At 39.4% G+C, this 27,872-nt stretch overlaps 1 protein-coding gene across 1 annotated transcript; it reads right to left on the reverse strand.

Moving 5' to 3' along the window:
* Positions 1 to 1,492: 1,492 nt before the first annotated feature.
* Positions 1,493 to 27,818, reverse strand: LOC139729367 (F-box/WD repeat-containing protein 7-like). Its single transcript, XM_071640294.1, has 12 exons — positions 27,536 to 27,818; positions 23,469 to 23,586; positions 21,565 to 22,137; positions 16,820 to 16,905; positions 16,081 to 16,231; positions 14,146 to 14,280; positions 7,929 to 8,189; positions 6,575 to 6,688; positions 5,780 to 5,961; positions 3,748 to 3,973; positions 2,787 to 2,997; positions 1,493 to 1,999 (listed from the first exon to the last, which is right to left on the reverse strand). Exons 2-12 carry the CDS (start codon positions 23,571 to 23,573, stop codon positions 1,731 to 1,733), a joined length of 2,313 nt encoding a protein of 770 aa, XP_071496395.1. The 5' UTR covers positions 23,574 to 23,586; positions 27,536 to 27,818; the 3' UTR covers positions 1,493 to 1,730.
* Between the last annotated feature and the right edge of the window lie 54 nt (positions 27,819 to 27,872).

Consider the following 27,872-nt stretch of genomic DNA (forward strand, 5'->3'; position numbering starts at 1 on the left):
ATGGAAGACTAGCAGCTTTAATTGCGTTCTTTACTCTTGGACGTGGTTTATCAAAATGTAAAGGATGAATATCGCTAGTATTTTGTGTGAGTGCCACTCAAATGATTTTGGTGGTTTGGTTTATTTTTTTCTTCGCTTTGTTTAGTGTAATGATGTGATTTTGTCTGCTCTGTATTGTGTACCTTATCATGAGGGGCCTGATAAAAAGAGTACTACACACTCCTTTTCCCCGCTTGCCTGGGCAACTACATCTTACTGTTGGGACAGTGAAAAGCATGGCCACCTACATGTACCTGTTCAGACATGAGTATGGGGTGCTTGGCCTAAAGCTTATTAGGGCATGAGAGGGAAATATTTTCTCTTTTATTTTTAATGTCCTGTGGTGTACTGACAAAAAAAAAATCTGACTCAAACCCTTCCCTTGATAAACTTTTCAATGATTGAATGAAAAAAAATAATAGTCACAAACAAAGAAATTGCAATGAACATTTCAACACGTTATCTGGAAAGAATTAGAGAAGAGAAGCATTTTTCCATCCTAACATTGCAGTCTTGACGTCCAACAGGGTTAAACAATGGCCCTCGCCATGTGTACGTGTGCACCAGATCCACTAGAGGAATCAATCCAAACTTTCACACAGCCTCGATTTCCAACAAAAATGGCAGTCACGCTACAGATGATCACAACCTACAAAAAAACAAAGAGCGCTTTCCACTCGCAGTTCCGTGCACCTACAAGTCGATCACGAAAGAAGCTCACAATTTGAGCATATTCTGTCTGGATGGTCTGGGCATTAGACGACTTCAACTAATCTTCATAGTCTTGTGCGGTAACGTCATTTCATGTTTGATGGCTGCTTTTGCGATGAAAAAAAAAACACATAAATTCCTGAGATGACAACAGTCTGTGAAATTGTGTTGCCGAGAGAACTTTCCCTTTAAATAAAATTATAGTATTCACCTGATATGCCTTGTATGCTATAAGTTATCGGTTTTGAAAATACAAAGAAAAAAAAAGTCATTTTTTTTTCAGTTCATTTCCATACCCCAAATGCACATGTAACAAATTTGTGACGAATTTCATTTCCATAATTTTGAATTCATTTAAAAGCAATATCAATTTCATAACTGCTGAATAAAAAGATTAAGAACATCAAGCTATTTTGGCTAAACATCGCATATCTTGACATATTACGCTCTTGCTTTTTCTAGTATTTGAAAAATACCATTTTGCTCGTATCATATAAATTTTTCCCACATCAAATGTCCTAAGCCTACAAGCCTCTCACAACCCAACCAACTTTTGCCACTTTCCCATACCTGTTAACAACCACCACCACCACCATCCATTTCAAATTTCACCTGATTCAAAGGTACCTTTTCAAACGCAAGTTCTTACTTTCCTTTCCTTAACAAAAAAAAAAAGCAAAGCAAAGCTCTTTTTATTCCGTCCACACACACACACAAACACATACACACTTCTACCAATCACGTCTGCTACATTTGTGGCACTACCCCACCGTACGGACACTGGCGCGAGATGGCGAGCGTCAGAGCAGGACACATTCAACGGCAAACACACCGTCGGGCCATGCCGCCACGCCTACTCCTCCTTCCATCTCGGCAAATGCGCCGGCCCGGAAGCTCCTTCGAGTCACATCCTCGACAAGCAGCACTCCCATTTCAGTTTCCTCCTCCTCCTCCTTCTCGTTTGTCCTTCCCAGCCCTAGTCATAGCTTGTCGGGCTCAAAGTCCAGCACCAAGAGTTTCGTTTCCTCCGTGCCGTTGCGGCTGCCCACTGCGCACACCAGCTTGGTCTGGTTGGCGCACACCCTCCACACGACGCCTCCGCTGCCCCCGCTGTCCAGCTGCACCAGGTTGCGGATGAACTCGCCGGTGTTCAGGTCCCAGAGCTTGACGGTGCCGTCGTCCGAGCAGGTGATGACAAACTTGCGGTTGAACTGGAGGCAGGTCACAGCACTCTGATGCTTGTTGGCACCTGCCATCAGACAATTTGTACAGTGATATCTTCAGTGAAATTTGGACACTTCTAACCTTGTTTTTCACAGATCACATCATCCATATCTTATGTATTATATTCATCTCTCAACTAAACTACTCAAAAAAAAAGTTCAGATCCACTTTTTCTTTTGTGTATAACTTTTTTTTTATATCAGGTACCGGTATTTTACTTCTGGAAATACCCCATTACAACTTTCCTGAATGACTTCAAACACACCGTAATCAATGTCACATCTAGTTGGTTTCAGTTGGTGTATAATGTCTCTGTCATTATTGCACTTCATGGAGTAACAGCTGACCACATGAAGTGATACCAAAAAAAAAAAGAAGTCCTTAACTTCTTTTGAGCAGTTTATAAGCACATACTGCGGCTTCAATCACACTTCACAGACAAGTAATGTCCATCAACTGTTTCATACAGCAGCATAAAGTGCTATCTTTGATACCCATTTCAGGCATGGTCAATATGCTTTGCACCAACACAGAGGCAAATATTAGTTTGTCATCTGTGTACACTAAGCTTATATTTTTTTATCCAGTTCCTACATCACAGATGACTACAAAAGTTTGATCTGATCATTTCTTGTTTTTCATTCTTTATCCACCCCACCACAATCACGATATCGAAACCGCAGAAGCGCACGTGCATCACCACGCCCAGCAACCACACAACCTTGAAGCCACAGAAGTGCAGAAGCATACAATACTAATTGTAGACCCTACCTATTACAATCAAGAATGCAAAATCAGGTGGGACTTCATACCTTGTAGAGTCTGCAAACACTGGCCCGACGTGATGTCCCAGATCTTGACGGTGGAGTCGGCATTCCCCGACACCAGGATGTTGTCCTTCAGTTCCATCCCACTGGTGAGGGACTGGTGACCAGTCAGCGTGTGCTTGCATTCACCCGTCTCCGCATCCCACACCCTGATGGACGTGTCCAACGAACCACTCACTATGTGGACCCCGTCAAACTGTGTGGTATACACAGAAACACCAGCGGACATGGATTGGTAAAAATTTTTGACATGCTGGTGCGGCAAAACATGACATCAATTACCTCATTTCTAGCATTCTGTAGAAACGTGCACAAAGTCACTCCCATTCCCCAGATCATCAAGGGTTCACTGTTCCTATTATTCTGTCCTCCCATCCTTCCATCCTCTTATCTTTCCATTCTCCTATCCTTACATCTTCCTATCCTTCCATGGTCCTATCCTTCCATCTCCCATCCTTCCATCTTACCTTCCATCATCCTATCCTTCTATCCTCCCATCCTTCCATCCTCCATTCCATCATCCTATTTTCCTATCCTTTCATCTTCCTATCCTTCAATCCTCCCATGCTTCCATCCTCCTATCTTTCCATCCTCCTTCTATTCCATCATCCTGTTCTCCTATCCTTCCATCCTCCTATCCTTCCACCCTCTTATCATCTATCCTCCTGTCCTTCCATAATCATATCTGTCCATCCTGTCCTTCTATCAATCTATCTTTCCATCCTCCTATCCTTCCACCCTCTTATCATCTACCCTCCTGTCCTTCCATAGTCCTATCTGTCCATCCTGTCCTTCTTTCCACCCCATCCTTCCAGCTTCCTATCCTTTCTATCCATCAATCCTCCTGTCAATTCATCCTCATTTCCTTCCATCCTCTTATCTGTCCATCCTATATCCTCCTAGTGCATTCTTCCATCCTTCTGTCCTTCCATCCTCTCTCACTGACCTGTAATGAGTAGACCCGATTGGTGTGACCTTGTAACGTGTGCAAGCATTCCTCTGTCTCTGGGTTCCAGACCTTCACCGTGTAGTCATAGGCTCCGCTGACCACCCTTCGGCCGTCGTACTGGACGCACCTGACCGCCGCCACATGACCCATGAGCACGTGGAGACACTGACCTGTTTCAATGTCCCAGACCCGTAACGTGGCATCTCTTGACCCACTAACAACCCTGTAGAATACAAATCACAAATAGTAAGGGTGAATAATATATATACAATGTATATGTGACCGTGCATCACAAAACAAACAAAAAGTCGCACCCCTTGATTTTATGTGGGGACTCAAAAAAGGTGAAATGGGTCAACCGAGTCAATCTTGAGTTTGTCATATATTCTGAAAGAGCTATCCTTCTTCTATATTATTCTTTAGTATAGGATTATAACACGAATGGGAAAGTGTGTTTTAACCAGTTTTTCTACAACCCATTTTGGGGGGAGAGTAGAATGATCAGGTATGTCTTACAGGCCCCTTTGTCCCTTCTAAAAGTCCTTCGGACACTCTTCACTTTCAAGTCTAATAACTTTTGAAAGGATAATGCTACTGCTTTGAAATTTGGCATTACTTATAAACATAATGTGCTGATAGAACATGCTCAATTTCAGCTCAATCTGGTAATCCCTTCACTGTTGTTGCCCCTGTAGTTTACATCCTGTCTTTTGTCCCTTTCATCGCACAGCTAGCACGGCTTGGTAAAGATTAAGCGCTTGAATAGACGCTGTACTTCAGGGCCTCTTTTCTAAGTTCACACTTTTCCAGAGTGTGTGCTTTCTTTCCAGTATTTAGATAGGTTAGGGGAGTCCATTTGAATTAAGTTATACAATTGTACATCACTTTAAAGCTTAGAGTCTGCTCTTTTAGAATCTGCCCTTCACTAAAAATCCATATCTAGCGACTTTTTGTTGGTTTTGTGATGCAGGGTCACATATTATCTTCACCATACATGTACTTACATCGTATGTACGTACATATACATATGGCTTCATCATTTCATCAGTGCGAAAATGAATCTCCATTCAACATGCCATATCATCACATACACTGTAGTGCTTCGACTGAAAAGGGAATTGCCAATGATTTCTTATATGTTGGTGTATCAACTCATATCAAAGTGTTTACCTTTCACTCAATATTCAAAGCATTATCTAACTGACAAAAATTTGACAAACATTCCTCTTAGCACAAATATAAACTGTCACTATCGCCACTTCTGGATCATGTGCCCATTTGTGAAATTACAACTCTCACATCTCCTCACTCATGTGCCATTCTCTGCATGGTGATGCAGTAAGCAATTTGTTAAAAAGTATAATGTCCACACATCCCCAGATTTTTTTAAACAAGTTTCGTTTGGTTTGGTCTCACAGAAACAACTAAAAATGGCTGGCAAAAAACAACAAAAACATATACAAACAACAGATAAAGAGTCATAGCTGCCAAACAATCTTGCCACTCTGTGGTTGCAGCCACTACAGAATGACATCACAGGAAACTTGTTGTAGTTGGAATTTCCCTGCCGTGACTGTGGGGATTTTATCAGCACTGTCGGTACCATCACACGAGGGGACTCAAAACTTTTTTTCTCCACAAAGCACCCATACTGGACTCTGTGTTATACTCCCTGTTACATTGCCAGAAGAAGGCCATATGCACAATGTTGGTCTTTATTATGTTTCAGGTATATTTTTATGAAAACCTAGCATTCACAGGTACAATATATGGCCAAATACTTTGGACAATAAGTTAAACATAGCATGAATGCTGTGAATTGCTTGTACACCTTTACAAAATGTAATACAAGAGGAATATACATGTACTATCAACTTCATTATCAAAACTTCAGCCTTTGCACTGTTATGGATGTGTCCAACAAGTTTTGGTGGCAAAAATCTTTCTTTTTTTTTTTTAAGAGTGGAATAAAGAAGAGGACTTACGAACTCACGATGTTCAAAGGTTAGAAAAACAAATGTCTACGTACTTGTTGCCATGGAGATGCATACACCTGACCGTTGAGGTATGGCCGTAGAGAGTATGTATACAGTGACCAGTGTCAGCATTCCACACCTTCAGTGTTCTGTCCGTCGACCCACTGATGACAATGTTGTTGTTCATCTGCGACGACCAGACACCCCCCGTGTGGCCAACCAATGTTCTTTGGCACTGCATAGGTAAAACATGCAACAGGAAACCAACAGTCAAATCAAGCATGCATATAAACATGGCTGTAATTAACACAAAGGACATATGTACAAAGTGCAGAAGTAATTAGGTGCTTTTACCTTGATGCATGATCTGGCACAGGACCAAGCTACAGTGTAACCCATTGCAAGAACTAATCTGAATTTCACACAACAAAGCTAATTAGTCTCAATCAGTACAAAAACCTATTACCTGTAGATATCAAGTAGGCACATGAAAATGCAAATTATATTTCATTTGAAAATCTAATCTGCTACTGGTGATAACACCATGCCACATGTGACAAAACACACGAAGACACAAAAAATGCGCCTCCAAACAAAAATGTCTTTTGCCAGATCAGCACTGCTCAGTAAACCTAAATAGAGACAACACATATAGTAGGTACATTCATCATGGCAATTCCATGCATTGACACCCTTTAAATGTCCTAATTATTATGAAAGGAAAACTTGTGACACCTGAAACCTAATTGCCTTTCAAAGCACTATTCCATCACTCTCAAAACCCACCAACACAGCATCACAACATGTCAGTGGACAATTGTCAGGACGTTCACAATGAGCTGACTCACCTTGCCGGTCAGCGCTGACCACACCTTCAAGGTGTTGTCGTCTGACCCGCTGACTATCCTCTGACCGTTGAACTGAAGACAGGTGATCACGTGGTCATCGTGTCCCTTTAGAACCTGCACAGCCAATGAGAATGTATTTAACACATGCACATCTTCATCCTCTAGTCATAAATACAGTACATGTATGGATCAGTATTGTATGCACATTCAACAGGTAGATCAAAGATCATGAAGACAGCCGATGACTATACATATCATAGTGCATGATGATCATAGAAAGATACAACAGACTATCATTAGACAGGCCATAGATAAGGGGGAAAATTGTTGCTGTGTATTTGATGCTTCAAGTTCAAGATATACTGTATGAAGAGAACAAAAAACTGCATGGAAGCCTACCAGGGTTACAATCACACACACACACACACACACAAAAACATCAAACACAACTATATTACCATTAATACTTTGGCATTTGCTTCAAATCATTGTTGTCCAGTGCACGTAATCACTTGGTCCCACATACCAATATCTGTGCAGGTACTCCCCCCCATGGATGTGATCAACCCTGGTCCCAATAATATTGTGTGTACCCTGAGTGGGCCAAAGTATTTGTCGTTCTCACCTCATCTACATCATTTCCTCCTTTTGAGTGCATAATCTAATTAGGGTGAGCTCGCCATTCCCAAGTGTACAATTAACCTTTCTGTTCCCTAGCAGTACTAACGAATGCTCTGTTGTTGTTGTTGTGTACTGTCAATAGCACATGCATTCAACCCACCAGGATACAATACAATACGCTACAGTATGTATGACACACATAAAGCTTTAGATGTAGCACTGTTACTCTTTTTCTTTTAATACCAAGATACATGCAAACATGCAAACATGTGAATAACTTTAGATCGATTACTCTGATGTCCTCTCAAGTGCATACCTAATAGGGAAGTGTGTGCAATTAAGATATAAATACACTGACACATTTACTGATAAGTAATCACTATAATCACCTTCCCCTTGAAAAATGCATTGTGCATAATCATGAACACTGATACTTCATTTCACACCTACAAAATCAACACCAATCAATGATCCATAGTACATATTTACTTCCTTCTTCATAGCCCATGTACGTACCATTCTGTGTTCTTCCTGAAATTTGTCCTTGAGTTTCATGGCTTGATTCTAATCTGATTTCACTGTCAATTACACCAGCCTAATAATCCCTTTAATCTCTTTTACTTGGTTTTATAACTGTGCAGACAAATGCTAAGCAAGGAGTTGTTGCCGATTGTATGCCGATCTGACAGTATTTTTGGCTCATGGAACTTCTTTGAGAATGCAATCAACTCACCTTCCACGGCTTGATGTCGCCAAACCTCCAGTTGTACTGGATTTGGCGCTGCCTGAGGTACATGCTCTTCCAGGGGCTCCGGGGCACGCCGGAGTTGGAGCGGCGTTTCGTCTGCTTGCCGTTGAGTTCCTCGATGCCCGCCTCCCGACACTTGTCCTTCCAGAGGAGGTTGTCCTCACAGAGAATGCGCCAGTAGTGGCAGGTTTGGGCAGCCCTGAGCAGATCTCGCGGCTCCAGGAAAGACAGGACGTAGAGCGCCAACTGGAGACCAAAAAAGAGTAGCACACGGCATGCAATAATCCTGTCTCGAATGGCGAATAGCAACCCTCAAAAATATACCAGGTATAGGTACAGATACAGGCATATCGAATGCAATCTCCAATGTGTCATAACTGCACAGAGTACCCAAGTGTTATATCACAGCTGTTTATCATCATGGAAACTGGTTCTAAACAATCTCACCCTGGCCCGACTATCAGTGAACACCATTGCTGCTATACCATGCTTTCAACCAGTACAAATCCAAGCTATAGACATATTCGATTTTGAAACACTGTAACTTATATCAGCCATAACTGAAGGGCTTCCAAAAGATCAGAAAAGAAGATTCAAGGTTAGGGGTAAAATGCAATGAGTCAAGTGCATTGCTATGTCTGTGCATATAAGTGTATATCAACTACACATACTGCTATAATAGTAGGCATACTAAAGACCCCCCCCCCCCCCCCCCCCCAAGTTACAGCTGAAATAGACAATAACATAAAGAAAAACAGCACCCAAACCGAACAGGTCCAAACAGAAGACTGACATCATCGCTTTGGTACTCTATTTTACCTATTGTAGAGAATTTACACTCTATGGACAGTCAGCTGGGGGCAAGTACACAGTAGTTTCCTGTCATTGATTGATAGATAGCTGAACATTCACTGAGTTGACCTTAGAGCTAAAGAGGTCCACTGTCAGCAGTATCAATGTTTTCTCCATTTGATCAGAAACATAAGGTTCTGTCAAACATTATGACAAAAACACTTGAGGAAACGGGTGGTTTTATTGTTTTATTTGTTGAGAAGAGAGACAAATGTCTGCGAGCTATGCTATTAAAACATTTCAGCCTTACTCCTACCATAGAATATCTGTGTACTTTGTACTAGCTAACTTTGATAGCAAATAGGGGCATTGCAAACAACAACAGAAGATAAATATTTCTCTTTTGTGAAAGGTTGAATAAACTACAAGTATGAATGATCTTCCTCAAAGCTCAGCTACACAATCGTTTCTTTCTTCTGATCCTCAAGTAAGCAAACATGCATGACTTCCCTGTGATCCCTAAGAATACAGAACATGCATGACCTTACCAATGTGTCGGTCATTCAACTATGTTTACAGCCACAACCTACATTATTGCAACTTCATAGTACAAGACATTGTACATTGTAGAACGGCCTACACCTTTGTACATGTACATGTACTTGTATCATGTCTTGCTGGTTGGTAATGGTAGCATTATTACGAAGTGAACCTGTTGAGGACTTAGGAGACAAAACAAAAACAAAAACAAAGGTGAAATGGATGGGTCCATTTCAAAGGTGTATGATCTTATCACCTTTCAAGGCGTACAGAGAGAGAGAGAGAGAGAGAGGTAGAGGTAAAAGCCTCTTCTTTCATTACATTGTGATTTGACTTTTGACAACTACATGTACTATCACATGTAACATGTACATTTAAGGATATCAAATGTACAGTATCGTCTCTGAATGAAAATGAACTGATATGTAACACTGTGGTGTCTTCATACATACTGTATATTGTAAAAAAATTCCAAAGTAATTTATTTAAATGATGTTCAAATAGATTTTCAAAAATAACACTCAAGCCTACAGTACATACATTTCCAAGTTATGTTGTCACTATTAAGACATCAATTACACCTAGATGACCAAATCGCCATGCTATAAGAAACCACTTTTTCCCCCCCTTTTTTAATGGTTTCCTCTAACGCTACCCTTGGGAAAATTGAAAATAGAAGATTTTAGAAATCACTCACAGATTTCCACTTGATCATGTATTAAGCATTCATTTTCAACTGCAAATGTTTTTATTCATTTTTAAAAGTGATAAGACACACTGGTAGTGTGAAGGATCATGTACAGTAGCTCAGATTGTTCAAACTGGAACTAGTGTTCAACTGTGCCTCTATTAATGATGACAACTTCTTTCTGTTCCACCATGAAAGAGTGTGCATACAAGAGAACGCATCTAGGGGACTCCAGGTTTCTTGATTTTAGCTGTTACACAAACCTTACACAAATCTGTTAGCTGTTACACAAAACCTTACACAAATCTCATGGACATGATAAAACAAAATGTATGGTTCCCTTCAAGCATATTTCTAGATGGAAATTGAAAGAAAAATTAATAAATCTGCATTGTAAATGTTTCTTGTATTCCAAATATTGCTGACAATAGTGAATGCTTAGCAGAGAGAGTTCCAGCCCCTATATGTTGTACATTACAGTTACAACTGTACACTGATAGCCTTGTTATGAATTAACAATCATGAATAGCAAACAGTGCAAGATTAGGTGGCGTGCATTCTGCTTGACCTATTCAGCGGAAAAGGCAATTCAATTCTAATCAAATGAATTAATGCAGCGCACACCTAATACTAAGCTGCTATTCGCTGGAATCCCTCCTTCTCCCCGCTCCACCCCTCCCCCCCCCCCCAAAAAAAAAACACCTCAAGCTTAACAATAACAACAACATGAAATCTATGATTACATATTTGTTCTACAGCACACTGATTTTAATCACCTCTGATCTTCGGTAAAAGTGACAAATGTATTCAAGCAGAATGACCTTTGCTTACAGTGTTGATCAAGGTTGCCAAATCAAATCCCTTTTAAATGTGATCAATGTCGTGTGCATTGTATGGTGAACATCCCACGCTATCAGCATGACGATTACACGCCAGGCGTCAGTGTAGATTTCAATGAGCTCAATTCATGAAATACCTGCATCTGCGTGTTAGTAATCTAACGAGACAAAACAATGGCCATTCAGCTGTTTCCATCTACATGGGCTATTACGAAGTGACATCTGTTATCAGCAGTGAAATAAACAGCTTTTATTGTGTTTCCATTTCAGACAAATTGGAAAGGACCGCTAGTTTACAGACCAAAATGCAACCCACGTAATGTACAGTTACAAAGTGCTCTATAATCTACACCCACCGTAGGCATCACATTTTGAAATTGAAGAGACTGCCCTACTTAAACAGCTCTGACAGTAGTGAATAGAGACGTTGGCAAGCGAAGGTTTTTCATTTCAGTCTCTTGGGTCAGCATTCTGGAAGATGGCCAAGAATCACAGCTTCTGACACATTTTCAGTAGGCCTTGAAAGGCAAGTTTATCCCCAGATTTAACTGCCACAACAAGGAGTTTAGCATGCAAACATCTCCTTTTCCCCTTTCAAGTTTTTTTTTCCCCCTGCTTCTCCGATCCGTGGTCAGTGATACGTGCCACAATGAGTCGTGAAAGAGGAGTATCACGTACATGTACATTTGTATTGGGCACATTCAAACTCAAGCAACACTATTGAAATGAAAAGCTCTCCAATTGTATTAAATAGCCAAGCCAGGTAAAGAACTAACATTTCAATGGGTGTCAGAGGAGCAAATACAATTCAACATCTGTTTAATCTGAAGTTGTAGGCAGCCGCTGTATGTAAACTTCAAATTCTGTATTAACTGTGCATATGATACAAATACTTCAGATATTGATGTGACTGTGTTTCTGTTTTCGCTTTCAGCGAGCTCATCTTTCATTACAAAGCAGAATCATAGCAGTTCATTTGACAGCAATCTAAAATACCTATAAATTATCACCACTACTGACATCTACTGTACATTACATGCAGGCTTTTTCAGAGTGCCTTCATTGCATGCTTAAAGGGAATGATCACGTGCAATATTCTGCAAGCATCATAACAACAAGTCATAGCAAAAACATGAAGTTGCCTCTAGATTTATTTTAAACCTAAGCTACAATGTAGTTCTATTTTCTCTCTGTATGATTTGATTGACATGTGGGGGGAAAGAGTCAATTCCTGTACCGAAATGTTTCACAAGATCGGATGATTAACGAATAACACATTTCTACATAATCCAAAGCAGTAGTTATAACATACAATCACCACCGCTTAGGGTGGGATTTCACGGAGCACGCGAACGATTTGCGAAGGACGCGAATGACAAAATCCAACATTCGTAAAAGTTTTTCTCCGAATGTGTTCCGACAATGAAGCCGAAAACTATTCTTGCGCAATTTGTGCGAAGTTTCCACAACGTATGTGCGAATGTCGTGTGTATCAGTGCTAAAGTACAGCATGTTACGTACACGAAGAACACGCGACGGAAATGCGAACAACAAAAAATTTCCAATAATCATTAGAGAAAATGTACCCAAGGAGAGGTGGAAGCTGTCTTGAGTTGATTTTTTTTCTTTCCTCTATTTCTCCATTCTTTTTCTCTCATTTCTCTATCATGTGCTTGCCTACATTTTTTTCCTAATACCTATCTCCACTAGTAAAGCATTTGATTTTTTTTTTTTGGCAGTTCCTCCAACACATAATCTCTATAGTTAAAATGAAATTTTACGTACTTTAGATTAAAGGGACTGTACAGTACTGGTTGAGGTAGGGATTCATGTTTTGAACTTTCCTAAGTGAGATAATGAAAAGCCTCTTATGAAATATGAAAGAACATGTAATTTTAAGAAGGATTCAATGTTTATTTGATGAAAATTGGTTTTCAAATGGCTGAGATATCCCAAAAAGTGCTAATGATTAAAGGCGACATGCCCCAATTTTATTAGTATCTCTTTGTTTCACCTTGTTTTTGGATATCTCAGCCATTTCAAAACCGATTTTCATCGAATAAACTTTTGATACCCCTTAGAACTGCATGCTCTTTGACATCTCATAGAGTGGTTTCTGAATATCTCATAAAACGTTAAAAGCTAAATCTTCACCTCGACCAGAACTGTACACACCCTTTAATTTTAAGCGTATTCTGCGATTTTTTGTTGTTGTGCATATCAAACATTTCTTTCTCTTTTGCTAGTCTTTAATTTTTTTTGTTACTATAGTTGTTAATAATTCTTTGATGTTCAGATGTATGCTACGATTTTTATTTGTGGAAAACGTATAGGTATGCATCCCCCAAACGTGCGCTAAACGTTCGCGAGAATGTCTCAAATGGTACGCGAACAGTTTCCGATTACGTCGTAAAATGATCGGAAAAACTTCGCAGATTTCGCGTAACATATGCGAGACATTCTCCAAAGTTTCGGAGTCTGTTTGGGGTTTCACGAACATTTTGCGAACATCGTGCGTGTCTTGCGAAGGTCTTGCGCATATGACGAGGCTTTAAAGACACTTTCGAGAACAATTCACGAGCAAATCACGACCAAGTGTGCGGAAAAGGTTCGCGAAAGATTTCAAACTTTTTTGAAATTCTCGCCGAAGTAAAAACGACATTCGCGAACAATTGACGACGCTTCCGAACCCTCACGTTCGTTTGGCGATCTTTTGTAGACTAAAATGCGAATGCTGGATTTTGCCATTCGCGTCCTTCGCAAATCGTTCGCGTGCTCCGTGAAATCCCACCCTTATTCAGAATGACGTGGGAGTAAGACCTTCATCCCAATTAAGTGAATGTTTCTGATTACGGGAGGTCAGAATTTAAGTTAGAGTATGTGCTCTCAACACAAAGTTCAATACATGGGTCTTCATGCATCACACCATAATTTGCACCCATCTGAATAATGCCAACAAAATCAGATTGTATTTGTATCTGCATGCATACTGCCTGCTCAGTAAAAATGGCATGCCTTACACATGTTGCTATGGTATTCTCCCAATCATGCAGCCCTCCTATGTATGAGAGTCCTGACTAAACAGCAGCGACTGTACTTTGGAAAGGGCAATGAATTATTTTCTTTCATTTGTTTTTTCTTCTGGGACTTGATATGACTTGATTGACATACAGTACATTGTATAATAATGAGATAAGATTTTGTAATCACAGAATGAATTTTTATTGACTCATAATGAACAAATGCAAGTCAACAACAATGAAATTGTATATATCTTTGCAACGCATTTCGTTACGCTAATTTTCCATAACTTTTAAAATCGAGCAACTTTCGACAAACTTACCTCACGTGGAAGCAATGAGATGAAATCCCTCTGAAACTGAGGTTCAATGATGGACATGATGTGCCTGACTTCAGAGGGCTCACAGCGCTCTATTAATGCATCGAGTGCTTGCCTTTTCTCAGACCCATTCCAGTTCTGCGAGAGAGCAATGCCGTATCAAGTATCAAGTCTCGTTTGAAATTAAATTAATACGAAATTAATCTGAAAAAGCGGCAGACAAGGGAAATGCCAACAAGACCACTCTAAACAGTAAGTGCAATTCTGGATGGGATTTCATTTTGTCTTTTTTGCTTGTCTTCTCACTTTTAAATTGAGATGTTGCATTCCAAGAAATGCATCGATACCACATCCTTGCACATACATACTTATACAGTAAAGAATGGATTGGCGATAACATTCAATACTTGAGCACGCCAGTGTACTGCAACCGGACAGATCAATAAGAAACAAATGTACGCACTAATTTATATTTTTCAGCCCTGCTCACGTATAGAATTCTCATGATGAGCTCAGCAAACTCTTCAAACACAAGAGATGACATAAATGCTGTTCCATTCATTTCATTTTATTTCAAACATTGAACAAAAGAGTAAAGTCCACTGTCTCACAGAATTTCTTTAAAAAATAAAAAAAAAAATACTACAGGTAGTTTGTTCAGGGGACCGTTTCATGAAACTTTTTGTCAGTGGTTTACACTGACAACTGTTAAAAGCTACTGAAATCCTCGCGTCTGATTGGCTGATAGCAAATTTGTCGGTGAAAACCTCCGATGAACTCGTTGATGAAACGCCCCCCAGGTTTAAGGTACATGTATGTTTGGTTGTTATTTTTTGAGGGGAAGGGCATAAAGTTGAAATCATTATTTGAAATGCTGGATTATAATATGTAAAGCAAAAAAAAAAAAATACTCAGAGTATCACACAGTTCTGTGCAAATTCAGTTTCCTACACATGACTTAGTGTTGATTTTCACTACAGCAAAAAACAGAAACAAAAACAACAGCAGCAACAAACAAACAAATAAACACACAAAAAACAACTGAAAGCTATATTCATTCCCAGGATAAAAAGGTGGGAACTCATCAAGCAGTAGTCACAAATCCATATATCTCACAAACTCCTCCACAGCTTGTGAATTGTAAGTAACCTCAAGCATTTAAGAAAGGGGGTCGTCCCTGGCCAACACCCAAGTGAGAATAAGCCAGGTATTTATTTTGGGAAAAGAGCCAATTCAACGGGAGTGCAATAGCCAAATGTCTAGCCAGAAGTTGATGACCTCGTGACCTTACAGCCTAGATGCCCTATTTGAAAGTGCACTTGGCTGGGGAACGTAAAAGCTGCAGTTAGGCTCTGGGAGAAACACACACGTATACAAGATAACGGATACGTGCTGTAGGCTTAAAATTCTTGTTTCCTTTTAAAAGAGCCAAAGAGAAGATGGGGATGGAATGAAATGAGGACTCAACAGAGCAAACTCTTATCATTTACCGTTTGCAGATGAAACAAAAACCCAGCCTTAGTGCTTCAAAATAGTTCTAAAATGTGAGTTAGGGATAGAAACGTGTGTGAAAAAGCTGATCAATATAATCAAAGTTAAATATTGTCAAATATACAAAATGGGGACAATAGTTATAAAATAGTTTCTAGACTAAACCGTCTACAGTTATGGTTTAGTGGTAAAAATAGTGATATCTCCATATTTTAGGCTTTACAGCAAAATTTCTTTACGGTATGATGTTTTGTGATACAATTGACCTACACATATGCATCAAATGTGATAACTCGAACATTTTTAAAATCACTGCTCCCAATGGTAAACAGTACCTTTAAACAAAACTGGAGGCAGAAATGTCACAGTGATAGTACAAATGACAGAAAATATATTTATATCATGGGGAGAGTATGTTACAAAAACAACGAAAATGGTATAACATACCTGGAACATTTTCAGCCAAGGGGACAAGTTGGACGGAGGGGTTTGATGCTGGAGTAGAGCGGTGAGGCGCTTGCGCGGCGGCGGCCCGGAAGAGGAAGACCCACTTGACCGCAGAACCGGCGATAATGGATACGGGGCAATGCTGCCACTCCTGCGACAGAAAAATCCATTCAGATACCGCATTTTCCTCACACCTGAAATTTGTAGGCCATCTCTAGAGCACACTTTAAAATCTTACGGTCAAGCTTCTCTTACACACCACTGTCCTATGCACAAACAGAAGTTCTTGATGACTTACATTTGAAAAAAAAAAATCATGCACAACAAATATCAACCTCTAAATATATTTCAAATGATACTGACGTACACCAGTCCTGCATTTTTCTAATTCATAATGATTCATAAATCCATTACCATTAGGGTCAGATACATACACGTACTATGGCAACAGGCTGGAATGCTCCCCAGGGAGTGGAGAGTGAGCACTGTCAGTGCTGGCGGGAAATAATATCTCCAGAGACCAGGGTAATAATATTACATTGTACTATGTACAATGTACAGTGTATGCGCTTTGAGCACTCTAAAGAGTGGATTTAGCGTATTAATTCATATTATTATTATTATTATTGTTCAATAAATATGACGATATGACCTCAATAGCACTTTTTTTCATGAGGACATATATAAACTGATCAACTGCGCTAAAAAAGCAAATGGACACTTCGAAGAAGACACTCACTTGATGATTTTGTGTGTTTTGCATGATTTCTTGCTGGTTGATGCTTCATCAGCCCCTGGTTGTAAGTCTGCTGACTTCCTCTTTACCTGTAGCATGAAATAGTTTCACAAAGTCAATTTCCTCCTACAAACACAGCCATGTAGAAGTACATTGTACATGCACACTACTAATCAAATGTTCTGAGGAACTGGAAGTTAAGAAACAAAATATTTCACTATGAGCGCTACAAAGTCTCAAGTTGAAATATAAAACTCATTCATAGCCTGCATTCAGTTCCATGATACTGAAATGCTGCAGTATGTAGTCAAGTATTCACTTCAGTTTCAGCAACAACACAATATACAGTTGTACATAGACTCATTGTCACATTTTCTGAATTAGTATGATAAATACTGATTACATCATTTGAATATTGACACATTTTCACAAAATTATCTAATGCAGTATTGCAAAAATCTATAGACATCATTTATAAATGTAGTTCAAGTCCATGTATTAGTAGGGTAATGATTGACTGACTGTTACTGTATAATATGTTTGGAAATGTACAGTAACTACTCTACATTGTGCATGTAGGCAACTGCTGGGACTTTGATGCCCTTTCATACTATCTGGCTCATATTTCAAGAAGTCTGTCAAAATACAGAGAATTGGTCGAGTGGGCATTCAAGTTTTGTCAGTCAAAAACCAATGAATGTGTGTCGTTACTTCCATTAACAGCGCACCTCTTGAGACTACAATTGTATTGCAACAGGAAATGCTACTGGTGCACAGAACATTGTCTGTTTCCATACTACATGTATACTGTACAGCTGTACATATACAGTACACTACTGTGCACATGGGGTATAAAGTATTGTTTACTATCTACAAAATAAAATGTTTATCAGTGAATGAAATGGACACTGATGAAATCTAAATATAGATGCACATGTTTACTGGCACACAAATTGTGAAGTTGTCTTTGCATTTGCATACTGTATTCACACTTTATTCAACCCCTTCCTGAAACACTCATAAAAAGTGTGACATACTGTAGTAATGGGCTAATCACAAGAATATCACGATACAGTACAGCTAGCTATTCTTATGGTCATTTTTTTTCTTTCTTTCCTTTTTTTTTTTTTTTTTGGGGGGGGGGGGGGGGGGGCAACAAGAATGCCATCAATAAAACCAGAATGGGTAAAGATGAGAAAAGAGATGTCTTTTCAGGGAATGACTTTGTACACTGTACAAATTCCTCCATTTGCAAAACACGCAGATTCACTATACAATGTAATGCAACTGACCACTGACCAAGACTGACAGGCAATCACCTTCCATTGTACTACACGTACCATTTGCAAAGGGTCAACAACAGTCTACCTACATTAAAGGTCCCAGCTGTCAACGGTACAATGGCACAACTCCAACTTTCACAGCATTAAGGGATCGGAAATTTGGGCGTCGATGCAGCAGTACGCTTTAGGACAGCATGAGCTGTCACTTTTGTCATGCTTGCATCAACAAACACATGACGCCTTTCCATTTGTGCTAAAAATATGCCAAAATGAACAGCCAGTCGTGCAACAATCTGCCACTGCCGTGGCCCTCGCGGTAAACAGGTTTGTTCTGAACACTATCCCTGTGACTACGGGCCTCTTGACTTCTGGATCATACTGCTTTATATGGATATTTCTGACATGATGCATAATAACACTTGCATTTTGACTAAGTACTGTATAACGTGGGCTCCTCAACAACCTGAGGCGTATACTGAACACGTGGCTCTGTGTAAAACCCAGTACTTGATCTAAATGTGCACACAACCAAGCTTTTGCTGTACCTTTGCAGAGGCCAATCAGGGATGATAATATAAGTACATACTTCCACAGTACTTATATGTGTACAATGTACTGTACCTATTGTATCTGTATGCCAGCAAACAAAAGAAAGAGGGCACTGGCAAAGCACAGTAGTTTCTACCATGTACAATGTAAAACTTACACTGTGTACATGTACAGTACTTTGTACAACATACATGTACTATTGTATACACTGTATATTTCGCAAGTCTAATTTTTCAAGAATCGGGGATTCCCGACAATTTTGTGAGCGGATAAATTTGCGATTGTGAAGTACAGTGCTGAAAGGAGAAATGTAAACCATGCGTGCACGTCACATTCGTATCGGGATCAGAATTAATATTTTTACATACTTTTACATAATAAATTTGCGAATAGCATCTGACTCGCGAAATTCCCCAAAATGAAAACCTCGCAAAATATTCCGCGAATACAGTATGTGACTTTCAAAACCAGAAAAAAAAAAATGTTTTCATGAGAAATGATCCACATACTTGTACATGAACATTGTGAAGTAAAATGAATTATAAACACTACCAGGTACAACGTGTGTATCCCTAAAAAATCAGGGAAGTTTGGAAGTTACATTGTGGAAGCCTCCAAGGCCCCCATATCATAGAAATCACACATAAAAATGGCATGTGTACACAGATTTTGTGAGGAATATGGTTATGTTACATTTTCTGAAATATTATATAATGCATAGTTTTTCATTAATTTCAGTTGGCTTTAACATGCAAATTTTGGGCAAAGTCTGCAATACACTGTATCTAAAACCTTTATCCATTCACATGTAAAAGTATTCTGAAAGCGCAACAATGGCGAGGAATTTGGTTACTACTGAACAAATTGCACTCATTCGAACATATTTTTGCAAATTTTCTCACACATTTCTTTCTCATTTTCCAATTCTTATCACATAGTTCTTTGTATTTCTTATGCACAGTGTATACTGTACACTGCATTTCTTCTTTATTTTGAATTCTTTAAATGTTTCACCATCTAAAAACATCAATTTGAGTGTGAATAATGACAGTGATTACATGGCATTGCTTCGCAACAGGACAGCTAACATGTTTACACTGTACATGCAAATGTCCCTCAAGCACTTTCTTATTTGACAGACATGTCATCCTTTTGATAATATTCTAACTTGACACGTGAACCATACACTTATGCCTGATCCCCACAAATGTGATATCATATTGTTCAAAATGAGTCAGGGAGGAGTCACAATGAAAGATTACACACAAAGACAATAGCCATATTGAAGCAGCAGAATAAATTCTGGGACAGGGGGCCCGGGACAGCCGCTGGTTCTATCATTAAAGGTGAAGACACAAGTGGTGACACGACAGTTGCTTCTGCAACTTTGATATTTTCTCCAAGGACTTTATAGGGTAAGGGTTAGGGTTGAGATAGGGTTTTAGGTTCAGTTTGATGAGAAGATTAGGATAGGGGAATGGTTATGTTTGTGGGTAGAATTTATGTTTGGTTTAGCATGAAGATATTTCATGGGAGCAATTGAAGCAGGAGCAAATGTCATGGAACCATGCAGAGAGGCATCAATATCCATTTTTTTTTTCACACACTTGCAGTGCTTCTCTGTGTAGGCAAGGCTCCAAAGTTTCCACATATTGTCAGTAATCAAACTCAAAAGAAAATTGACTTTATTCTAAATTAAAGAACACCTACATGTACCTGTACACCGTTTGGGTATTCTCATTTCATAAGTTGTTTTTAAAAGGAAAATATTTCTAGGGGCACATTTCATCCAAACAGTGATATCACTATCATTCATTATCTAAATCAACCGTCAGTCCTATCTTTTCAGTTTATATCAGTTTGCATGATTCAAGCAAATATCGCAATGTGACAGTGCTTGTTTACAACTGCACGATTTATTATTGTGTGCACGTTATTAGGACCTTTGATTTCTTGGCAGCTTTAAAGAAGAGCTGGAAAGACTACAAAAATATAAATTTGGTCACAAACAAACAGTAACATACTAAAAGGGCACTGAGACCATTCAACAAATTGCTACAGTATTTGAGCAAAAAAAAAAAAAAAAAACCGAACATAAAAAAAGTTTGAATAAAATCACTGCATTAGTACCTAAATGCAGTAGCATAACAGTTATTACTGTAGGGAGCTTTCGCAGGCATGATGCCGCCGCTAGTTGAGCGTGCAGTGTGCAAAATTTGTTTCAGCGCATGCTTACAAGAAGAACAGTTTGCGGCCAAAATAGCGTCCGATCCCAATGTTGGGCATGAATGAGCAGCCAGTCAATCAGCCAATAAGCAAAACTGCTTTAATAGAAATGGGGACGGGAGTCCTAGTGCAGGGACCGTTACAGCTGATTGCTTCCACGTCCTCTCGATCTTCGACTTCCCGTCGTGTAGCGAAAGCTCCCTAGCCATGCAACCATGATTTAATCTAAGAACCATCCCAGATTTGTTTTTTTTACACAAAGTACCGCTTAAATGAAAACAAGGTGGTCATGAGTTTTTACATCATATTGAACTCAAATATACTACATGCAGGCATGCTCTAATTCACAGAATTCATGAGCCCTATCCCTAACATGGATATGTTTAAAGACTTCAGTCTGGATGCCAAGTTGCCTTTTATCATCTTCCCTGTCAAATGACTAAGACACCATTTTTCACCTTCCCACAGGATGTCAAATTATATGTGATAATTAAATCAGATTGTCAAGATTGTACTTTCATTTTCCATGCCTAATTACCAGCCCCATTTATAGCTGAACTTTCTGATGACCTTTCATTCTACTTTGTACCAATACTTGCTGTGCAGGAAATCCCCATAAACATGAACCTGCAGAGAACACAATCGGTTGAAAGAAGTTTGGCTCTTCATCAATAGTGCAATCTGACTTACCAATCTGCTCTCAGAACTTGAATGTTCCCCATCTCCGCTGGCAGTGATTGAACCAGACCGTAGGACTTTGCCCAAGGCCCTTGGAGTGACACCCGACCCGGGCCCATTTACCGCGTGCATTCCTGAGTCACTTTCATTTTTTGCCTCCAAGGAGGTGCCTTGCCGGGTCGATCTCCTGCGCGAGCTGACGGCGACATTGTCCGCTGACGGCTGCTGCTGGCCCGGGCAGGCCGAGGACGCACTCTGAGAGTGTCTAGATGATCGCAAAATGGGCAAGTGGCCACCGCTGCTGTTTGTGGGCTGCGACTGAGATGATGATGATGATGACGATGAGGATGATGATGATGATGATGACGGGGCTGATGAGGCGGCAGATGATGCAGAAGAGGATGATGATGATGATGATGATGTCGCTGAATGTGTCGAGTGTCTGAGATGAGATGACGACGACTGCTGCAGTCGCTCCAAACTGCGGCTGTGACACTGGAGACGATTCCTGTTGCTGTCCACCACATTGCTTCCAATGCCTTGGACTGATGTCAGCTCCTGAATGTTGTGGAAGGCGCCATGTGTCTGCAAGTTGGAAAAAAAAAAGATAACAACATTACACAGTTAAAGGGATGGTATAGTTTTGGTTGAGATGGGGCTTCAGGTTTCCAACTTTTTTGTGAGATGATGAGAAACCTCTTATGAAGTATAAAAGAGCATCCAATTCTAAGAGGAATTCAAAGATTATTTGATGAAAATTGGTTTGAAATGGTTGAGGTAGTCAACAAACAGGTCATAATAACAGGCGGGATCCACTTTTTATTACAATAGGACTACTTTGTTTTACTTTTTTTTTTTATATCTAAGCCATTTTAGTACCTATTTTCATCAAATAACCTTTGAATACCTTTTAGAATTGTATGCTCTTTAATATTTCATGTGGTTTCTAATTACGTATCTCACAAAAAATACAAATCTGAATCCCCCATCTCGAACAAAACTACACAATCCCTTTAAAAGCACATAAGGACGACACTGAAAGTAAAAAGACTTTACTTTCAGAAACACATAAGAATTTCATGTTTTTCCTATTGTTAGCATAACCCTATTCAAATGAAAAAGTGCTTGCATTTGAAAGAATTCGTACGACTGCATACATGTACATGTACAGTGTAGTATACTGCAGCCTATCAATCTGTTATGAGAAATTATGCCTGTACTTGACTAACAGTGACCAAAACATTTGGTACTCTTTAATACAAAACTTGTAATAACAATTACTTAATAAAACAATTATTCCACACTTCAGTACAGATTTCATGTTGAAGGAAATCCAGCTGCTGCCATTCATGCTGTTTTGACGATTTCATTCAAGCTTTCCTATCACTCTATGGTTAGAAGTTTAACATCACAATTTTGTCTGAATAAGAAATTAGTATGAAGTGATGAAATAAAAAATTAGATGAAGCTATTTGCCACGGAGTACTCATGTGAACATTCTACAATCAACTTTGTAATTATTTCCTATCTAAAATAACATCTTTTTCATTGAATAAATGTATTCATTTTGGAAAGTTAAACGGACAAAATTATGAGAAAATACATAGCTAAATCAAAAGAAAGTTACATTAAGTAGCTGTACCCTTCTCATGATCAATGTACAATGTAACTATCAAGGTATAAAAGAGCTAACATACAACTGTAGAACTTTGCATACTTTGTTTTATTTGTTGCATTCAGTGACTGGGTAAAATGTCAGAACTGGGACATTAATGTTTCACTGGAATAGCACCTACAGTAATGAAAACCTACGCATACAATATTTTAAGATGACAACAGTAGTTCCACATACACACATTGTACATTGCACCATATATGCACAAAACTTTCCAGGCATATTTTAAAACTAAACGTACCTCTCTGCGCTGTACTATCGCTTCAGCACGTGTTCTACCAACACCGAGCAATGTTGAGAGTTCGTCGACCCCAGCTGAGTTGATATCCACTTTTCTTGACATCATCGGTCCTTCAACACTGCATATCAATACATCAAAATGTTGACAGAAAAGGAAATGGTCAACTGTAGTAAAACAAGCAAAACAAAAAATTCATATACCCATGATGCAAAGTACATGCTTTACTTAGGCATACATGTACATTACATATTGTACAGAGTGTATCAGAGCATTTACTGGATAGTGACTTTGAAGCAATATTCCACATGTTTTGGAAGGGAAGGTACAACTAGACAAGCACTGTAGTATTACTGCACACAACTGAAACCTTGATTTAAACATACATGCATGCATACAACACATACAAAAGTGTAGATGTGCATTCTGTTTATGCACATTGGGCTGCTTAATACAAGTTTTGGAAAGTCCCTGTTGCCCTATGGAAAGAGACTGCACTATGCCCCATCTAGTACTGCCAACTTACAGTAGTATTGGACATGAGCCCAAATTCTTTTTATCTGTTTGATGAGCCCTAAATACATCTACTGTTCAAGGTAAACTGCAGTAGCCCAACTCCACAAGTGTACATGTGTTATGGAAGGGAGAGAAAGGCATACGATGTACAATGTAACGAATCAAGTTTGAACATTCAAGTGATCATCACAACAACAAGCAGATTAAAATACTAGTAGCACATACACATATAACTAATATGTTGGGCAATATATTATAATTGGAAAGATATGACAAGCCTTGTAAATAATTAATCTTTCCCCTGACATCCCTTTTCTGTCAATTGAACTTTTCATATCTTTCAGAATTTTTTCAATATAAGAATTTACACTAATTATATACTGTGTTTATACAGTGCATTCCCGTTATAACACACACAGTTAAATAGCAAAATTCCAGTTACAACGAAGTAAAAATTCAGGTCGCAACATCATCTGCTCTTTGTTTTTTATCGTTTATTTGTTCGGTTATATCAAAATTTTGATATAGCGAAAGAAAACTGCTGGTCCCGAGGACTTCATTATAACGGGAGTCCACTGAATTTGTAATAATTTCTTTTTCTAGAAATGTACCTCATGTGGTGTCCTACATGTATCTGCTCAGTCAAGAGAGGGGTGTGTGTACAGACAGTGTATGTATACACTTCTATTGGTAATGCAGGGCTGGACATACTCTGTACAGTATAAGCTGTGGCCTGTATCTTTTGGTGGCCTGCTCAGACAACAGGTGAAATAAGACTGGATGGATTGTATGATTCATTTTATTTTGGGCAACTACATAGGGCTATATTTTCTGGCTACAATGTCAAATTCAAAGATTTTAGTGGCCCAAATGGGTCACCAAAGAAAAAGTTCAAGCACTGCACCCTGTAATGTAAACAAAACAATGTCCATAGTGGTCTACAGTAATTAAAGTTGCAGTAACCCACTCCCTGTCTCAAATAGCAACATAATTTTTGTGAAATGTGAACGCTGTTCCTACTGTCACAATTTTGTTTTTCTCAATACAGTGCAGCTCTAACTCCAATATTCTCTGATGCAAAAGACAATGCTCAAGTCCTGAGGCTATGCCAGTATACCATATGATGCCTGTGCACATATGAAAACTCACTGTCCTTAGAACAAAGCAAAGTGATCCCTAAAATAGACATTTCACTTTTACATTTTATTTACATCAAGATCTGTCACGCATTCTACATTTACCTTACAACTTGTTACTGTGGACATGGTGTACTGCTGTACATTGAACTGTATCACAAAGTGACTGTAACTCGGTCAATATCCTAGTTAGCGCAAGGAGGTTCAAGAGATGGAGTAACAACAACGTTATTCCCTTTGATCCTATGTTTGATGCGGCCACTAAGAAATATTTGAAGTACTGTATGTGCTAAACTGGAGCTGCCTCACAGATAGGAAGACAATTGATTCATGTGGCATTGCATCATGACTCGTCACTCTCAATGGAAGATATATGTCTTTATGATGGTAATTACTTTTTGCTGTCCCTTCTTATGAAACATGAGCGGTACATAAAGGTACAATATGTACAGACACAGGGATGTGCGAATAAAAATTCCACAAAAATTGATGAAATAAGAATCAAAATTACCTGACTTTACATATTTTTACACTAATCTAACATATAAATGAATAAAGAACTACACTTGAAGATTATGCCATATCAGTTTCATTTGTCGGAAGTGATCAATCGAAAAGATGATAAAATTGACTTTCCAGTAAGGGTGCAGTCCAAACATTTTTACAACGTACAGCTCAGATTTACACTTTTTGACGTAATCCTGGACAGGAGTTACTTTCCTTTTCATATGCCTTCTCATTAGCTAAAATTTAATCTCCTTTAATACAAAAACAAACAAAATATAGCCGACATTATGTTAGCGTTCCAAATGAATCATCTCTTTGCTTGGAAAGACGGCGGCATTGAATCCCGATCATCAATAGCTGTGTTCAGACGGAGGCAGTTTTGGTCGGAGTAACTTTGGAGGGAGGGTCGGAGGAAGCTTGGTCAGAGTAACTTCGGAGAATACATAGGTCGGAGTTGTGCCCGTTTGAAAAAGGTCGTGGTAACTTCCTCCGATCAGAGGAACTTACCACAACCTCTTCCTCCGAACGAGATACTCCTGAGTTATCTCAGGAGTATCTCGCTACCACGACTAGCCGGTCGGAGTAAATTTCCCGTGCGGACAAGCCTTCGGAGTATCTATGAACTTACATACCTTACGACCTAGGTAAAACTTCCTGGGTCAAATCGCAATGTTGACATTTTGCGAGTACAAGTGCGCGTGTAGCGCAGTTCTAACCTAATCGATCGCGACGAAGAAGCTGCCGCTCTTGCCAAAATTTCCATCAACAAGAATGGAGAAGACAAATGGCACTGGTAAAAAACAATCGCATGGTCAACGTGCGCGGCCCTGCCACTTCCGGAAATTACACCGACCCTCGCACATAAATTGGTCGAAGTTTCTTCCCACGACCGTCGTGTGGACACAAGGGTCATGGTAAGATATGCATTAATTTGAATTTTAACTGCCGAGCCATAAATTCTAACTCCGACTAGAAATACGTCTGAACATGGCTTAAGTCACAAATGCACATCTGTGGAATTCTTTTGTATGTCAAAAGAAAACTGACAGCTGTTTGAATGTTTACAGCCAGTTGGAACTCCATTTCTCAAACCTCCTTGGTTAGAGGCACAGGTGGACAGAAGAAACAGCAGTCGATGTGATTTGGAATATGTACAAAGTGGAATGTCTACTACTGTATGATATTTTTGGACATTTTCGCACAACTGATTTTTCGCGCTTGGCCGAATAAGAAGAGTTTTGCGTGTTTTTGATTCTGCGGAATCAAGACATCAGCTACTAGAACATATGACACGCAAAAATAAAAAGGGCATTAGAACAACGCAAACGGTGTGGCTTTCATTATGCACACACACACTGCATCCCATGGAAATACCACACACATGCACACAGCACAGTATCGGAACACATGCTCTCGAAGCCATGGTATAAATACTCTACCCGACACTTGAGTCGCACCGACTAGAATCTAGTGTTAAGGCCCTAAAGTGCATGATTGCCCAGGTCTTTTTTGCACAAACATTTGACAAATGCAGTTCCAGGTGACAGAGTTCTACTGTTATTGTAATATTAGACACAGCTGTTCTTACTTACGGTAGAAATTCTTGTATTTCTACATCACATGGTCTACTGTAGGATTTCTATGTTAACATTTAACATGTTACTATACTAAAATATAAATTACTTTGTTGACATTTCGAAGCACACAAGATGCAAGAAGATGCAGCTTTAGTACATGAGGTTATTGAAATCAGAATTATTGTAAATTTCTACGACTAGAGTCTCAAGTCTCAACGTCCTTATACAATGTAAGTTTACTTGAGAAACAGATCAGATAGATGGCCCTTGGCTACTGACTAGGTGCTAGGTGCCTACTACCGCCCCACTTCACTTGCACTGCACTTCACTTTACCTATCCGCATCACGCCACACGTCAAACACATTCGACGGATGTCACCGCAACCGCGATGGCTACCGAACCAACAAGGCGTTGTTCGCTGGAAACGAGAAGTTCAGTCGATTTGGAGCCACGCGATGCCACCACTCCGACAATATGATCATTCTCTACCAAATCTGGCATCTGAAAAACAGAACTTTTAACGCATTTTACAACCTCGATGAAGCGATCACGTCGAATTTTGGCAAACAACCGCACGTAGCACCGGCACTGCGCTGGTAAACAAGTTGGCCGATTAGCTTTCGTAGGCAGCAAGCTACCTAGCTCCAATAAGTTGAGGTGGATGTCCAGT

The sequence above is a fragment of the Diadema antillarum genome, unplaced genomic scaffold (genome assembly GCF_040938485.1).
Source record: "Diadema antillarum isolate AM-2024a unplaced genomic scaffold, OU_Dant_1.0 seq00000235_RagTag, whole genome shotgun sequence".
NCBI classification, from domain to species: Eukaryota; Metazoa; Echinodermata; class Echinoidea; order Diadematoida; family Diadematidae; genus Diadema; species Diadema antillarum.

Coding starts and splice junctions, on each gene's coding strand:
- LOC139729367 (XM_071640294.1), bottom strand. CDS start 23,573: ATGATGTCAAGAAAAGTGGATATCAACTCAGCTGGGGTCGACGAACTC. Junction 14,281..16,080: donor CTTGGCTGAAAATGTTCCAG/GTATGTTATACC, acceptor GCTCTCTCGCAG/AACTGGAATGGGTCTGAGAA. Junction 5,962..6,574: donor GGTCAGCGCTGACCGGCAAG/GTGAGTCAGCTC, acceptor TTACCTATGCAG/TGCCAAAGAACATTGGTTGG.